This window comes from Lepidothrix coronata, unplaced genomic scaffold, assembly GCF_001604755.1.
Source record: "Lepidothrix coronata isolate B3197 unplaced genomic scaffold, Lepidothrix_coronata-1.0 Scaffold101, whole genome shotgun sequence".
NCBI classification, from domain to species: Eukaryota; Metazoa; Chordata; class Aves; order Passeriformes; family Pipridae; genus Lepidothrix; species Lepidothrix coronata.
In genome coordinates, this window is record NW_016690281.1 from 2,307,611 (window position 1) to 2,324,777 (window position 17,167).

General features: G+C 52.0%; 1 protein-coding gene across 3 annotated transcripts in view; it reads left to right on the top strand.

Moving 5' to 3' along the window:
• Positions 1 to 13,334, top strand: part of CACNA1H (calcium voltage-gated channel subunit alpha1 H) — a 151,348-nt gene extending 138,014 nt beyond the window's left edge. For all 3 annotated transcript variants that reach the window (XM_017823054.1, XM_017823053.1, XM_017823055.1), the window contains exons 30-35: positions 282 to 360; positions 2,103 to 2,224; positions 2,801 to 3,133; positions 7,226 to 7,409; positions 11,082 to 11,260; positions 11,978 to 13,334. In XM_017823054.1, coding sequence (XP_017678543.1) covers positions 282 to 360; positions 2,103 to 2,224; positions 2,801 to 3,133; positions 7,226 to 7,409; positions 11,082 to 11,260; positions 11,978 to 13,111 — 2,031 coding nt within the window. In that variant the 3' untranslated portion in view covers positions 13,112 to 13,334. The remainder of the gene's footprint in view (positions 1 to 281; positions 361 to 2,102; positions 2,225 to 2,800; positions 3,134 to 7,225; positions 7,410 to 11,081; positions 11,261 to 11,977) is intronic.
• The last annotated feature ends 3,833 nt before the right edge of the window (positions 13,335 to 17,167 follow it).

Genomic DNA, 17,167 nt, shown 5'->3' on the forward strand with positions numbered 1-17,167 from the left:
GTGCCCCTGAGAGTGGCCAAATTCCACATGAGTGGAGGGTGATGGAGAGGCACCAGAGACTGCTTTGCACATGGAGTATCTGCTCATTCCCAGCCACAGAGGAGCTCTCTGGGTCCATTAAAGCAGAACTCTGAGAGGGGACCAGGGTGTTGGAAGCCAGGGCAGGGGTTGATTTGCCTCTGGCCACCCGTCCCTCCTTTGCTTGTGTTTAAAATGTGATGGAGTGATTTAATTCATGACCTCGACTTGCCTGACCCTTGTTCTGCTTTCTCCTTGTGTAGGTAGGGAACCTTGGCCTACTTTTTATGCTCCTGTTTTTTATCTATGCTGCCCTGGGAGTGGAATTGTTTGGCAAGCTCGGTGAGTGATGAGCCCGACGCCCTTCGTTTCATCCGGTTGATGTTTATTTGGTATCTCACTGTTTCCTCTCTCTCTCATTCCTGGGCCTTCCTCAGCTTTCACAGCTCATGTTCTGAGGATGAAAGTTCTCTCTTGATCTCAGGGTCGCAGGTGACACATGAGGATGTAACACAGAACCTGCCTAATGTGCACAAACACACATTTAGAGACTTGTCCAACACCACCCTTGGCTGGACAGGAACTATTTACTGTTTAAATATATGTTCACAAAGATGGAAGTTTGCTACTGAAGGCAGAACATGAGTCTGCAAAGCTGGATGGTGGTCAGAGTGGTGCTGGAGAGATGCCACCACAAACATGTCCCTCCTTGGAGCTTCCACCACACACCCCATGAGCTCCCTGCACTTGGCTGACATTGCTTTTCCAGCTGCCCAGGGCTTGTCTGTCCATTGTTCTCAGCATCACCTTCCCCTTTCTACAGAAATCAGGGAGTTCCTGGTTGTCCAGTTATTCCTCCAGCTGGAGGATAGTGGAGCTGGTCAGGAATGTGTCCATCACTAAAACCAGGTGGAGGCAGAGAGCAAACACACAGCCAGCAAAGCCAGGGCAGAGCAGTCCCTGCCCTAAAGATGCTGTTGGAAGGAGCTGTGCCTGCCTCCTCCACACTTCCATCCCAATTAGGGCTTCAGGAGCACCAGAAGGGCCCTTCCTGCACAGAGGGTTTATGGCTGTCATTAATCCCCTTTATGAGTCCAGCCCTCTGCTCAGACTGCAAGTGCCTGAAAGCAGAATAATTCTTTCAACCAAAAACAAATTATTTTTCAGTCTCCAGCAAATTCTGTGGGGGAAAAAAAAATTAATTCTGCCTCCACCCCAAGTGAAATACTGTGGGTTTATATTACATATCTAGATATATGGATGTATTTGTTCTGTCACAAAGGTGAAAAACAGCTTGTTCTCAGAGGCACCTTCTGCTGCTCTGAGTCCTGGTTGGTTTTCCACACATCCACTGGCAATGCCAGCCCCAGGATCATAGCCTGGGGCCTGCTCTGGGGCAGCAAGCTGGGAATGTAACTGGGAAATAGTTCACTCCTTTTTCCTGCTCACTGCGAGCCCATGTCAGCCACAGGCACCATCAGCACTCACTTCCCCAGGGCTGGTCATTCGTGGGGTGTTTTTTTTTGTTTTTCCTTCCAATTTATCTCCAGATAATTACCTAAGAGTGAAATGCCCAAGCAAGAGACATTGCTGCCTGACCTGATGAATATTTAACAAGCCTGTGTTTTATGGGAAGAGGGATATTTCGTCTGTTCAATTTGCATTCATTAGGATATTAATTCTCGGGGGGAAAATGTCAAATTGCTCCACTTTATCTCAGTGAATTATCCCTCATGGTAGATGTACCCTGTAAAAAATCAAGACAAGGACATAATCAAGAGGAAAACAGACAAAGGATGCTGTAGAGCAGGATTTGTTGAGACAGCCCAGGAATTCTGCTTGCTTCCACCTCCTTTTAGGTCTCTTTGTGTTGGCTCTGCCCATAAAGAGGATCCAAGAGATCACAGAGTGGTTTGAGTTGGAAGGGACATTAAAGCTCATCTCATTCCACCACGAGATCACCACTCCCCGATGCCACCTGTCAAGTGTGACACAGCCCAGGGTCCCACCACCAGGTTTGGGGGGCTGCTCTGGGTAAGCCAGACGTGGCTCCACTGACGTGGTTTTGCTTCTCTGTCCTGCAGATTGCAGCGAAGAAAATCCCTGTGAAGGTCTGAGCCGCCACGCCACCTTCACCAACTTCGGCATGGCCTTCCTCACCCTCTTCAGGGTGTCCACGGGGGACAACTGGAATGGCATCATGAAGGTCTGTCTGGGCTCTTTCTTCTCTCTGTAGGTACATGAAGATTTCAAACAGATTTTGTGTGAAGACAAAAAGGTTTCCTCTTAAAAACCTCCAAATTAAACTTCCTGATTTCAAAGCCAAGTGTATTTTCAGGTGGTGATTTGTCCTCAGCCTGAAACTTCATTCCTTCATCTAGTATTTCAGGAAATTTATACCAGTCCTTGTGAGGTAACCTTGTGTTCTGTGTCCTGTGCCTTTGGGATGTATCATAGAATCCCAGAATGATTTGGGTTGGAAGGGATCTTAAAGCTCATTTGGTTCCACCCCCTGCCATGGGCAGGGACACCTTCCACTAGACCAGGTTGCTCCAAGCCCTGTCCAACCAGGCCTTGAACACTTCCAGGGATGGGGAGTCTACAACCTCTCTGGCCAACACAATCCCCCTCTTTGTAGATGATGTAATTCAGGTTTTCTATCCATTTTAGTTGTACCTGCGAGCCTTTGTGTCCAGGGCACGTTAATTGGATGTTTCTGTGTTTGGAGCCCGAGCAGAGCCCCAGCCCTTGTTAATCCCTCCCCTTTTCCCCCCTGCTGCAGGACACTCTCCGGGAATGCACTCGGGAGGACAAGCACTGCCTCAGTTACCTGCCCGTCATCTCCCCCGTCTACTTCGTCACCTTCGTCCTCATCGCGCAGTTCGTCCTGGTCAACGTGGTGGTGGCCGTGCTGATGAAGCACCTGGAGGAGAGCAACAAGGAGGCCAAGGAGGATGCTGAGATGGATGCTGAGATCGAGCTGGAGATGTCCAGAGGGACCAGCACCTCGGCCCCGGGTGGGAGCAGGGGCGGTGCCGTGGCCCCGGCGGGCCGGGCGCCCTGCAGGGCTCAGGAGGGCGTGAAGGCAGCGGTGCAGGTGAAGCACCAAGCCCTGGTAAGAGCTCCCAGAAAGCTCCTGTCCTCGGGGCAGGGAGGGGGTGGTCACCAGGCAGTCAGATCCCAGGTGACACAGAGCCAAAGGGACAGGACAGCGTGGGAGGGCAGCAGCTCTGCTGGTCCCTCGGGGTGTCACCACCACCCCCACATCCTGAGTCATCTCCCAAGGGCTCCCAGAGGGGGAAGCTGCTGGAAACGCTGTCCTGGCCATTGTTCCTGGGGAGGGTTGAAAGTCCATCTCTTGCCACTTCCAGTTCATTCCAAGGTTGTGAATTTTAAGTTCAGAACCATAACAGCCACAGGTCCCTGTCCTGCTCTCCCAACCACTCCCTGTCCTTTAGGATGGGCAGCAGGACCAGGAAGGAATCTCCTAAAGCCCTGGGAATGCTGGCACTGTCAGCCCTGACAAATACAGCAAGACATGGGATAAATTCCCTTCACATGGACGCAGATATACTCCTTGGGTTCTTTTTAATCCCACTTTGGGATTTCCAGAGGAGATCAGGAGGGCACTGGTAAAAAACTGCAGCTTCCCACTGGCCCATGCTCTGCTTGGGGCATGGCTGACTTGGACCCTGGGAATTGTCAGAGCCCATCAACAAGAAGCTGGAAGTTCCTGGGTTGATTTTCCAGACACTGCCTGCTCTCCCATTCCTGTTAGTCCTGTAGGAAAACAGTGCAATCAGAAATCCAAGAGGGGAAGGAGAGGCATGAGATAATTGCCTCATCCCGTGTCAGCAGCATATGATTAAGAGCGAACATGGAATTCCTTTGTCACCATGATCACAAATAAATCTACCGTGAAATCAATGGGGGGGTGAGATTAAATTACATGAAATTAGATTTTTGTAAAATCTATCAGACTCTATTAAGGCAAGGAAGAAGAAATTTGGTTACACAGCAATGGGGAATTCACTATTTGAATGTTGTTCCTGATAAACATTTCTGCAGGAAAAATACACGAGAAACAGCCAGGTTGCTTTTCTCACTTCGGGAAGAGAGGGCACATCCTTTCACACAGGCTGGGATTGCAAACTGAGTCCATCCTCTTAGGGTTTTCCTCATCTTCCAATACCTCCCAAGCACACCAGGAACCCTGCAGAGCCTCCTTTCAACCCCAGAAACTCTGCAGGGAGAGGCAGTGAGGGGAACAGCGTGAGCAGGGACCTGGCCACACATTTCCCCTTGCAGGTGGTGTTGCTGGAATTCAGGTGAGGATTCCCTTCCCTGCACAGCAGTGAGGCAGAGGCACTGCAGTGGGGCTGTGGGAATTCCCTCACTCTCATCTCTCCCCCATCCCTAGAAGTGTCCAAGGCCAAGCTGGACGGGGCTTGGACCAACCTGGTGTAGTGGAAGGTGTCCCTGCCCATGGCAGGGGGTGGGACTGCATGGTCTTGAAGGTCCCTTCCAACCCAGACCATTCCAGGAGTTGTGATTCCATGATCTGGGACACCCAGGCTGTCCTGGGCAGTCTCTCCTGTGCTCCCTGTGAGCTGCACTGGAAGATGTTGTGAGATGCTCTGAGTTTTCTGACAGTTTTTTGCAGCCCACCTGTGCTTTTCCCCTTCCTTCCTGCTCTGGATGAACAGGACAATTAGGAAATGCCACGGGGCAAACATGTTTTAAGTGTTTAGACCCAGCCTTGCTGTGCCACTGATGCTTTTTATCTCCCCAATTTGAAGGAGGTGCTGAGCTGTGAGAGTGTGTCTTTAGCCATCCCAGACTCAGACACGCTGGAGGGGGCAGAGACTCCCAGCATGGAATTCCCGTCCTCCTGCTCTGTTTCCCACCATGTCCTGCCACCTTCCCACAAAAGCCCAGGCCACCAGGCTGAGGTGAATGATGTCACACTGTTGCTTCTGCGTTGTGACGTGGTGCTTTGGTGCTGTGCAGCTGCTGGTGGTGTCAGAATTGTCCCAAACCTGTCACTTCACAGCCACAATTGTCCTTTCCAGCCTCTGTCCTTCGTGCTGGGAAGACACCACATCCCAGAGGACTCTGCTGGCAGCCACATGTGGGATAGGAATGAAATCCTCTTTTTAGCCCTAAAAGAAGTGTCACATGTGGTGTGCAGTGTGATGTGTGAGCAGTGTGTCTTCAAACATTAAACTGAGAGCTGCAGGCAGAGCCTTTTTGTGGTGAAAACACCATCAAATTTGATTTTATTGTTGTTCCTATAAGAACTTGTTTGTGATACAGTGTTGAGGGAACAGAGGCAGAAGGAGCTCAGCAGGTCAGGCTTCCAGCAATCCCCAGAGCTGTGGGTTCAGGAGATGCTCTGGGAGATCCCCCAACAGACCAGAAGGGCTGTAGCCCCCTTTGCTCAGTCCCTCCCTATTGCCCCTTGAACCAATGCCCAGATCCCCTCCTGATTTCCAGGGTATGGAATCAGGCTGTCAAGAGCAGCTCACCAGCTGGGAGCCAACGAGCCTCCAGCCCACGTTTCATATTTCAAGGACTTGCTTCAGTGGCCTTGCAGCCATTTGAAATTCGCCCACGTCCCTAATCAGGCCTCAACAGCTGAAACCTTAAAAACTGAGGTGGTTGATGTCAAGAAGAGGTTTCTGTTCATTTGTCCCGTCCATACAAGATCCTGCAAAGACAAACTGAGCTTTAATAGCCAAATCCTCTGATCCTTCTGTTAAACTGCTGAGAAAGTGGAGCAAGACCTTTTGTTCTCTGTGTGGCTGTGGGGTGTTAACAACCACCCACCTGCCTCCAGCTCAGGTGTTGCTGTGCTTATGGAGCTTATTAGCTGTGATGGCCAGGGGCCAACTGGCACAGCCACGCTGCTGATGCATTAATTCATCAGCTCAGAGACCTGGCTTGCACCCTGAGGGCTCCACGGGCAGTGCTGGGTGCCAGCTACCTGTAAATCCCTCCTGCTGGTCCCCCTCGGCTTCCCAGCCAAGCTCAACAGGGTAAAAGCACTGAGTAATTCATCTTGGGAGGTGTGTCTTTAGGGAGCTGAGGAAAGAAATTTTTTAACCAGAAATATATGGGAAAAAAAAACTGATTTAACCAGATCCTTGGTGACCTCCAAGCCTGAGGGATCTCAGGGACAGGTTTTGCTGGCAGAGAGGGAAAACAGGCCAGCAGAGCAAAGCAAAATACATTTAATTTAAGACATGCAGCTGGGAAAATGTTTTCAATCAGTCACTGGGAGGCTGACATTAAAGGAAAACCAGAGTGATTAGTTGTATTTTAGATAACGTGGTCAATTGTGAGGGGAATGTGTCTAGGACCAGAACTAGGGGCAGGGAGCCAGGCTGCAGGTCCTGCTCCAGGGGCTCCAGCTCCCCCAGCACTTGGCCAAGTCATGGCATCACCTCTCACAGCTTCTCCATCAGCACCACAGAGGCATCTTTTGGGTCCCTAAAGCTCCCTAAGGCCCCAGGATGGATTTGCTGGAAGGTGCCTGAGGTGACAGAGTGCCCGGGAGAGGCAGTGAGGGCTCAGATTTCAGGTCTGTGAGGTGCCCTGTCCAGGCATTTCCAACCAGACCCATTTCACAGCGACAGCAAACGAAGAAAAATGCCTTTGCTACCCCCAAACAGGCTCCACACCCCCATAACTCACTGCCACAGTGTCTTCTCCTTCCCCCTGCCTCCTCTGGGGGTCAGTGGTGCCCAAAATGCTCCACGCCACAGGAGGGAGGCCACGGGGTTTGCAGTGGTGTCGATGTGTGTGTTTAAATGTCTGCCTGTGTGTGTGGTTTGGGGAGATAACACAAGGATTTCCAGAAGCTGGTTTGGCCCCTCTGTCCCAGAGCTTTGAGGAGAAGGACATCACCCCCAGGTAGGACCAAGGGCATCCCTGGGAGTATCAGAGCAGAACAGTGTGATAAGCACTGGTTTTCTCATGTGTTTAATGGATGGGCTTTGCTTGTTCTCTGTGGTGTCCAAGAGTCGACTTAGTGGAGGGTCACTGATGCCTCACTTGACCACAGCCACAGCCTGAGCTCTTCTCTCAGCACGGTGTACCTGTGGTCTCCTGCTGGTCAAGGGGAACACCTGCAGGAGGTTTTGAACCACAGAGCCGGTGGGAGGGAGCTCAGTGTAGATGACCCTGTTTCTCTGTGTCCTTGCAGGGCAGCTCAGCCTCCCTGAAGCCCCAGGAGTCCCAGAACCTGCTGACAGTCCGCAAGATCTCCGTGTCCCGGATGCATTCCCTGCCCAACGACAGCTACATGTTCCGGCCCGTGATGCCAGCGAAAGCCCCTTTCCCCCTTCACGAGGTGGAGATGGAAACCTATCCCTGCAAAGCCCAAAGAGGTACTGCTTGTGGAGATTTCCCTTCCCCTTCCTAGACAAAACCAGGACTAGGGAAGGGATGAGGTGTGCTGGGCACAGCTCAAATCCTGTGTCCTGTTACGGGCTTCTCACAGGAGGGGCTGGAGCGTGTTCATGGAAGGCAGCAGAGCTGGGGAAGGAGCACCAGGAGCAGCTGAGGGATGGGGGTGCTCAGCCTGGAGAAAAGGAGGCTCAGGGAGGGACCTTCCTACTCTCTACAACTCCCTGACAGGAGGGGGAAGCCAGGGGAGTCGGGCTCTGCTCCCGGGGAACAGGGGACAGGATGAGAGGAAATGGCCTCAGGTTGTACCAGGGGAGGTTTAGGTTGGATATTAGGGAAAATTTCTTCACCAGAAGCATGGTCAGGCATTGGAACAGTCTGCCCAGGGCAGTGGTGGAGTCACCATCCCTGGGAGTGTTCAAAAACCACGCGGATGTGGCACTTGGGGACATGGTTTAGTGGTAACATGGCAGTGCTGGGTTAATTGTTGGACTCAGTGGTCTTTCCCAACCTAAATGATTCCATGGTTCCAGCCATGGGGCAGCAGGTACACATGATGGTTATATGGGGAGCAACCAGCCCGTGCTGAAGGTGGCCTGAGCAGGGCTTGCTTTGATTTGGTGACCATCAGCAGGACGGTGGTTTCCCATTAAGTCCATGTTTTCATCACATCTCTGTGTTTTCCCAGGAGAAAGCTGGTGGGTGGGGTGTCTGGGGAAAAGTGGGGCTCCCAAGCAATGCCTGAGGCACAGAGGACAGGCTGTTAGCCAGGAAAAGGGAACAAGCTGCACATTCCTCCTGAAGTGATCGGCCCAAGGATCAATAACATCAACCCGAATAAAAGCCAGAGTCGGAATTGCTTCCGGCCAGAGCTCCTCACATCCATTGTTCCAAGCACTCTGCAGCCTCAGGGCAGTGTCTTTTAAGACCCTACATCAAGTTCAGAGCTGCAGAAGTTTATTTGGGATTAGTGTAAGGATTAGAAGCCACTCTCCAGTGCTTCCTAATGAATGTCATGGAGAGCCCCCACCACCCAGGAAGCAAGGGCTGCACAGAGCCTTTGAGGGGACACTTACCCACACTGCATCCAAGTGCACTTCCCTGAAAATGCCTCTCCATCTCTTTTGTTGTGTGAGCTGGTTTGAAAGGGAAATCAATATGAAACTCAATATCTGCCTCCCTAAAAGCACATGTGCTCCTGGAGTGGCTCCCAAGAACTTTTAGCAGCCCCAGTTCCTTTGATCCGGCCCGGTTTGAAAGGCAAGAACTGCTCAGATGGATGAGTGGGGGGTTTGCAGACCCTGCTCTGATTTCCTTGGGTGAAACAACTCTCTATTTGTTCAAACTCTCTGGGCACCAGTTCGTGTTCTCTGCTCGGTATTTATTATTATTTCACCTGCAAATTCTTTGCTAAGGAAAGAAAACAGAGGTTGAGTTTCATGGCTGGGCTCCTGGGGCTGGTTTTCGTCTCTGGAGTGGGTGTAAAGCAGGATTTATACCTGTATGAAACTGCTGCAGAGTTGGCAGGGGTGGGTAGAAGTGACCAGGAATTCTGTGATGTTTCCTAAATTTCTCTCCAAGAGCACTTGAGTGAGGGACAGGACAGGGATATGACTTTTTACCTGGTGGTGGATGCTTCCAACCAGCATCGCCCCAAGCTGTGCTGCTCCTGAGCTGCCCAAATTCTTCTTCCAGTCGTAGTCCCATAAATTATGTGCAAGTAAAACTGAGCCCATGGAGACTCCCATTAGTGTTTGTGCTTCCATGAGCTTCCCAGGTCAGTTCAGGATCTCATCATCTCCCAGTACTCCACTGACCACACAGTGAAAATACTGTGAGATGACCAGATCTTGTGATATTTTGGGTTTAGATACAGTTTCCTGGTTTCCTAGAAAAACAAGAGAAAAAAATATCCAACTCCAGAGATCTTTGGTGTTCCTGAGCCTGCAGTTTAGAGGGGGTTTGGGTTTCCTGTATGAGAGCTCGATGGAAAGCTTCCAACAGGAGGAAATTCCAACTGAGGACAGGGAGGAGAACATAGGGTTTGGATTTTATGGCCATGTTTGTGACAGATTTTATGACACAGTTTTTCTGCATCATAAAAAGCATTTTATAAAGCCTGGAGTAGCAGATGAACAGCACAGGCTCAGCCTGAAATTCTGGGTCTCGGGGAGCTCAAAAAACAATGAGGGAGAAGTGGGGTGGGAATTTTGTTGCTCTGCTCCTTCTGTGGAGTTCTGGAGAAAAGCTCCAAAAGAAAAATGATTAAACACTAACTTTTCTTTCTCCTCAACGACAAATCTCTCTGTGAAATGCAACTGAAATGTGTCTGGATGTTTTCTGTCAGAGGTTCAAGTTTCTCGACCTCTGGGTGAGATCTCTTGAAGTGATGGATAACTGTGTTTTTAACATGGAGCAGCAGTGGGGGAACAAACGTTGGGTTTCAGGCTAATGAGGACAATAAATCCTGCAGCCAAAAGAACAGAAAAGCAAGAGATCTTTCAAACAGCACAGAAATGCAGTAAAGCAGCACCACAAAGGGGCTGGGGAGGAGGGATTGCCTTCAGACCCAGCCAGGGGCCTGGGAGCCTTCAGGAAGAGAGTGATTCCAGCCTGCTACATGAGCTCAGGGATTGTCAGAGCACTTGGAGCAGGTTCCAAGTTGCTGATCAGCCCGTGTTCAGCCAGGCTGTGCCTCGTGGGCTGGTGGTGGTGATGGCTGGGCTGTGGTGAATGGGAAAGCTGCCCTGTGCCTGCCAGGGGTGTCTGCTCCCAGAGAAGTCATAGAATCCTAGAATACCCTGAGCTGGAATCCACAAGGGTCACCCAGTCCAACTCCTGCCCACTGCCCTGGGCAGCCTGTTCAGTGCCCGACCACCCTCTGAGGGAAGAACCTTTCCCTAATATCCAACCTAAACCTCCCCTGGCACAGCTCCAGCTGTTCCCTCAGGTCCTGTCCCTGGTCACAGAGAGAACAGATCAGTGCTGCTCCTCATTCCATGGCAGGGCTCCCACTGGCTCTCCGGGGCTGCAGGTGGGAAGCGCTGCTCGTGTCTCCACGTGGCAGAGCAGTGTGAGGTTGAAGCCCATCCCTGGCAGACAACCCGGGTGTCCTGACTGTCCAGCAGAGCCACCAGACCTCCCAAATCCACATTCTCCAAACAGATGGATCACAAATCCACCCAAATCAATGCCACCAGGAAAGCAGCAATGTCAGGGTTCCAAATGCAGGCAGGGTTCCACTTCCTGCCTTTCCTTTGCTGCCACGTGGTCCTGGTGGACACCCTGAGTGTTGTGGCAGCTGCAAGAGAAGGTTCCTGTTACTTGAAACAGAAAATAAAGGGTGTGAGTGTAAAGTTTGTAACAGGATATCCCAGAGCAGGCAGAACCCCATGGAATGCTGTAGAATGGCAGAGACTCCTCGGTGTGTAACCTCCTGCCATCCCTGAGTGTTCAAAGCAGGAGACAGGACAAGGGACACCTGGATTTTATTCCTGGCACTGCCCAAGGCTTATGCTGAGGTTTGGGATTTCAGCCAGGCCCAGCAGGCTTTTCCTTTTCCCTCCTGCAGCCTGTGGGCCCCGGTTCTGCCTCAAACCTTTCCATCTCCCACCCAAGCAGTGACTACTCTCCTCTCTCTCTCTCTGTCCCAGGATCCATCACCTCCATCCGCTCCCAGCCCGTGGGCACGTGTTCCTCCCTGAGGGTCCCAGTGGAGTCCCTCCAGCTGTCTGTCTGCTCCCCCAGCCACGAGGGCCGGCACCGCTGGAAGGTCCTTCCCCCCAATGTCACACCTCGGTCTCCTGTCCTCAGCAAGCTGCTGTGCAGGCAGGTGAGAGGCCAAGAGCCTGCAGAGGTAAATCCTTTGGAGTCACCCGGCTCCTTCCCCTCTTCTCCAGTCCCCTCTCGGGTTTCTTTTCTTGGAGCTAAGAGTAGAATTCTCATTTTAGAACAAAGCGTTTCTGTGCTATGAATTTTAATGCACTCCAGTCTCAGCAAGTGGCACACGGGGAAGGCCCTTTTTACCTGCTTTGATCTCCGTGGATGTGCTATTCTAGGAAGGAAGGGCTAAAGCAAGGGGAGAAGGTGCCCAATTCCATTCTGCCAGTGCTGTGAGAAGCCTCCAGGCAGCCCTACACCGGGTCACTGTGCTGGGTTGTGCTGACTCAGGATTTGGGGCTAGAGCAAGACCAAGGCCTGGCAGATCCCAGCCCTGCACATGTAGGCCCTTGCCAGGAAAGGTTTATCCTCTTGTACAGGAAGGTCTGATGGGGTTGGCACAGTGGGGTGGTTCAGGGTATGTTAGACCGACCAACTGTTCTGCCACGTGCCATGGACTCCCCATCCCTGGGAATGTCCAAGGCTGGGTTGGATGGGGCTTGGAGCAACCTGGGCTAGTGGGAGGTGTCCCTGCCCATGGCAGATGATCTTGAAGGTCCCCTCCAACCCAAACCATTCTGTGATTCCGTGATTCTGTGTTTCACCACTGGAAGTGCTGCTGCCCCAGCAGATCCCCAGGCTCTCTCCCCACTCTCTCCTCCCCTTCCAGGAGGCCCTTCGAACGGACTCGGTGGACGGACAGACCCCGGACCACACGGACAACCTGCAAGCCGAGCCTGGAGAGACACCTCCATCAGCAAAGCAGCCCCAGAGCACCCTCAGCCCCAGCCCCCTGCGTTCCACAGCCGCCTCCCTGCCGGCCACCCCTCCAGGCTCTCCCCACCGCCCCCACAGCCCCCTGCCTCGGAAGCACCCCTGCGGCCAGCGCGGCGTTCCCAGCCGGCCGCCCAGCCCTGCCGGCCCCGAGGGCTGCCCCGGCGAGCCCTCCGACCTGGCAGACGAGGAGGTTCGGCACATCAACAGCTCGGCCAAAGACTGGGCAGAGGAGCACTCGGAGCCCGGGAGCTGCTCCACCTCGCCCTTCATCTCCCCGGCCCCATCCCCGGTGCCCCTCAAGAACTGCAGCACAAGCAGCCTCTCCGGGGGCCGCAGGGAGAAGGACTTGAAGAAGTTCTACAGCACCGACACCAAGGGCTTCCTCAGCAAGCCCAGCTGGGCCGACGAGCAGCGGCGGCACTCCATCGAGATCTGCCCCTCCCTCGGCGACCGGGACTGCGGCTTCCAGGACCCCGCCGAGGAAAAGCAGCGGCCCCCTGCCCACGTCCAGGCGGAGTCCGACTACATCCACGGCGCCCGGAGGAAGAAGAAGATGAGCCCGCCCTGCATTTCTATAGATCCTCCCATGGAGGACGACGGCGGGGCGGCCCCGCGCGCCAAGCCCTCCGAGAACAGCATGCTGAGGAGAAGGACCCCGTCCTGCGAGTTCCCGGCCTACAGAGAATCCCTGGAGCTCGCGGAGAGCCAGCCCGGGGAGCCGGGCTCCAAAGCGGAGCGCCGGGGCCAGCCCCAGTGCCGGGGGGAGCACCTCACCATCCCCAACTTCTCCTTCGAGCAGCTGGACGGCGGCTCCCTGAGCAGCCTCTCGGATCTCCTGGACAGCGGGCAGTCCACGCCGGACTCGCGGCCGGACCCCGAACTGAAAAAGCCGGATCACTTAAAGACTCAGCGGAGCAACGGCGAGAAAAGCAAAGAGCTGCTGGGCATCGCCAAGAGCCCCCTCCGGAAGCAGGACTTGGCCCCCGTGACTGTTGCCACAGAAGAAGACGTGGATGACCCAGTATAGCTGTCTGGGAGGGGGGAAAGGGGGGGTCTCAAGGGCTTGACACCAACGTGGGGTTCCGCAGTGGGCACCGAGCGGCCGCGGGGTCGCGGGTGGCTGCTCAGCGGGGTTTTCCCTCTCCGGCGCAGTCACTGGTTCGGAAGTTTGCAAAAAAATCCACACACACACACACACACACACAGAGGGAAAAATGAAAAGAGAAACCAAACAAACGGCTGGAGGAAACGGGGACGGGGTTTGGGGAGGGGATTTGCAAAGAGGTTTGGGGGTTTCTTTTCTAAAGGGAAGGTGGAGTCGCTGCAGGGGGGGTCGCTTCGTCCCTCCCACCCCACCTCCATGGCCTCGGTCACATTGATTCGGGTCCGAGGTGGCGGCCGTTGGGATTTGGGGGATTCTCTTGGGGGGTTTGTTGTTTTGTTGGGTTTGGGTTTTTGTTGTTTTGTTTGTTTTTTTTAAAGATGCTCAACTTTTACCGAGGCACCTTTTGGAGCTGTCACGTTACACGGGGAGTGCCCGGGGAGCTGAGAGCTGTACATTGTCTGTATATCAGCAGTTATATAAATAGAAATTATGTATTTGTGAGATACAAAACAAGGGGAAAAAAAAAAAGACAAAAAAAAAAAATTAGACCCACAAAAACTCTGTCTTCATAATGCACATATTTTTATAGAGAAACAGAGATACTGTTTTTTTTGCATTACATGTGACTCCGCAACTGGGTGGTGTTTCCTTGGGTTTTCTGTGGAATTAATTATTCCGGCCGTTCATTTTCCAAATGTTTCTCCTCTTTCTTCGCTTCCCTCTCTTTCCTCTCCTCCCCTCCACCATCATCCCACCAGCTTCTTCTCACAGCTGATGCTTATCGACGTCTCGCTCATTTTTCTTTTGTACTTTAGAGGTTGTCCTAACTACAGACAAAAAAAACCAAATCACTACTGAATTGTAGCCAGTGCAATAATAAGTTATTCATTCTTCTTGTGTGTCCAACTGTCCTGTTGCTTTTTTTCCCTCCCTCCCTTTTTTTTTTTAACTGAATTTCAGGTTAAACGTCGCAATAATCTGAACTGACGTGCACAAACACGGTTTCTTGTGTCGCAGAGGAAAAAAAACTATGAAAAAAAAAAACCAAAAGAAGTTAAACTTACAGAGTGATTAAAAAAAAAAAACAAATAAATAGTAAATTATTTAAGAAATGTATTTTGTTTACTGCAGTTCTAAGTAAATTATTGATACAGTATGTAAAGGTGTAAAGAACTGTCTTAGGTGAGTTCTTTGTGAGCATTTAAGGTGATGATTTGTCCTTGTGGCAGAAAAATTTCAATCAAAGCCTGGGGGCAGCCGTGACCCCCCTGTTTGCACTCCCTGTCGGTCTTCCCTCCTCATCCCTGCACCCACACCCGGACACATCCCCTTCCCAAGGCCCTTCCAGCGCCGACTGAGAAGCCTTTAGAGGAATCCAGGTCACTGTTAACACCACTTTTGGGGGGTTTTTTTGCAGTTTTGGGGTTGATTTTTCTTTTTTAGCCTCCAGTTCCTGCCCCTTCCCCACCCCTCATCCAGGCCCTCTCCCCATGGCACAGCTTCGCCCTGGGAAGCTGATGGGAAAGAAGAGCAGGAATGATTGAGTCTGTGGCGAGGATGTGCCAGCAGGTCAGGGCACAGACATCCGGGGGGGGGGATAAATGAAACCAGTGGTTTTCGTTTGGTTCGTTCCGTGCCGCCTCATATTTATGCATTCACATATATCTTCTGTTATTTATGCATTCATTACTCAAAAGGAAATGTATCTTGTTTCACATGTATTAAACTGTATAAACTGGAAGCATGGCCTGACTTTGTGCCGCAGGGATGCCCGAGGTCTCCGTCCCGCTCCCAGAGCTCGGCATTCCCTAAAACCTCTTGCCTCAACGTGCCTGTTGGGGCTGCAGATTCCAGTCTGGACCATCCCTGCTGGTGTTTGGGGCTGCTCCCACCTCCCACTTGGAGGATCCCTCAGCTCACACAGGAGCCTCCATATGTTAATCCAGCCTTGTGCCTCCGAGCACCTGCGCCCGCTGTAATTAGGAGTCATTTAGGATTATTGTAAATAATGATTCTGTCTCAGTGGGATGGTGAGGAATTCCAGGAAAGAGCCATAAAAGTCATTATTAACAGCTCCTTTTGTTGCAGTTTAAGGAGCAGAGAGGAAGGAGGGAAGGTGAATCCCCCCAAATGCTGCCTGGAGGTGTGTGGGATGCCCCGGTGTGTCCCTGGGCAGAGGGGGACGCTCAGGGTGTTACTTCTTGCTGGGATTATTTAGCTTTGCTGGGAAAAGAGACGTCCCCAGTGCCTGAATTCCCTTGGTGGTGCCACAGAGCTGGAGGAAAAGCCTCTCACCACGGGGCTGGAGGCTGATCTTGGTGATGGAGAGGTGGTTGCAGACCAAGTTGGAAGGGCTTGAGGCCACGGCAGCGTGTCAGGAATGAGCTGGGATATTTGCTCCTGTGGCCACTGGTCTTGGCTCTGCTCAGGCTGACACCAAGTCCTGTGCCTTCTGGCAAAGTCACACATTCCCAAACCCCACAAAGCTCAGCAGGACCCAAAACTACTCCATCCATGAGCCTGCAGGAACATTCTGGCAGTGTGGGGAGAACCAAGCTCCAACTGAACGTTCTAAGAGCAGACAGTGACCGTAAAATGCTCCCTGACATCTTTGGGGACACTCACCTGGACATCCAGGTGCAAAACCCCCAGACCTGTGTCCTCAGCCCAGACCTGGCCACGACCAGCACAGAGAACCCATTTAACATCACCCAGAGTTAATTTTCCTGCTGATTAAATCTCTGCAGCATTAAGCAATTTCCCCCGGGCTCTCTGCAAGCCTTGCTTAAGGTCGGAAGTGAAAAGCACCGGGCAAATGCAAGTCATGATTATTTAATTGGATCAATGCCTATTTTGCATTTTTAATGACAATTTAGTCATGTCCATTTATCAGCCAGACTCTGCCCCATCACTCTCCATTCCAGCAAACCCACAGCCCGCAGGGATGGGCGCCGAGTCCATCTGGGCTTGCTTGGAGCCGCCTCGAGGAGTGGGGATCAAACAGGGATTAAAAACCACCATGCTGAGGAAGGGACAGAGGAAACCATCACAAAGAGCCTTCACAGGGGCTCTGCTTCAAGGGTAAATCTCGATCTGAAATTCTCTTTGTTGTGCTGGGGAGAAAAAAAAAAAAGCCTTAAAAATCACCAATAACCAAACGTGACTCCAAATTAGCCCCAGCCCTTAATCTGTCTGTGCTGTGAGATCAGACAGGTTGCATGAATGCTAATAAGCATTTGATATTTGTACAAGCTTTCTTAGGATAAATAATTAAATTGACTTTATCCATTAAACTTCCCCCTTTTAAGCTTTCAATGCTGTGGCTGTGTTTTAACGGCTGAGGCCACTCATCTTCCAGACAGGGGCACTTAATTAGGAATTTTAGCACAGCCTGACAGAGCCACAGCGTGGGCTGAGGGGAAATCTTTGTCACTCCTTGGTTTTTAAGCAGCTCAACATGTCTCTGTGCTGGAACCCCGCCGTGCCCCTGGAATAACTCCAGCTCACGCCGGGTGGGTGCTCCTTCCTCTTCCAGGAAAATGGTCTTGCCTTAGGCAGCTCTACCTCTCCCACAAGGGGTTTTAGCCCTTTCCATGGGGTCAGCTCCACTGGGAGGCTGGGAGGGTGCAGAGGGTTTTCTCTGGAATGAGGGATGTGCAGTGGCACTGATGCACTCCATGGGTTTTGGCACCACTTGGTGATCCCTGTAGGTCACTTCTGACTCGAGATATTCTGATTCTATTCCGTGATGCCCTGGTTTGACACTGATGCAGAGATGTCACCAGGAGGGTTTCATCCCCACCTTAGGCTGTCCCTCATGCCAGGAGTTGTGTCACTCACTTGTACATCAGGGTTGGGTTGTTTTTTCCAGCTGTGGCCACTGGACTATCCAGTGAGAAATAAATCTGTTAATGATGAAAGGGAGGAAATGCTAACAACTCTCATTTTGTCACACCACAGGGAAGAAACCAGATTAAT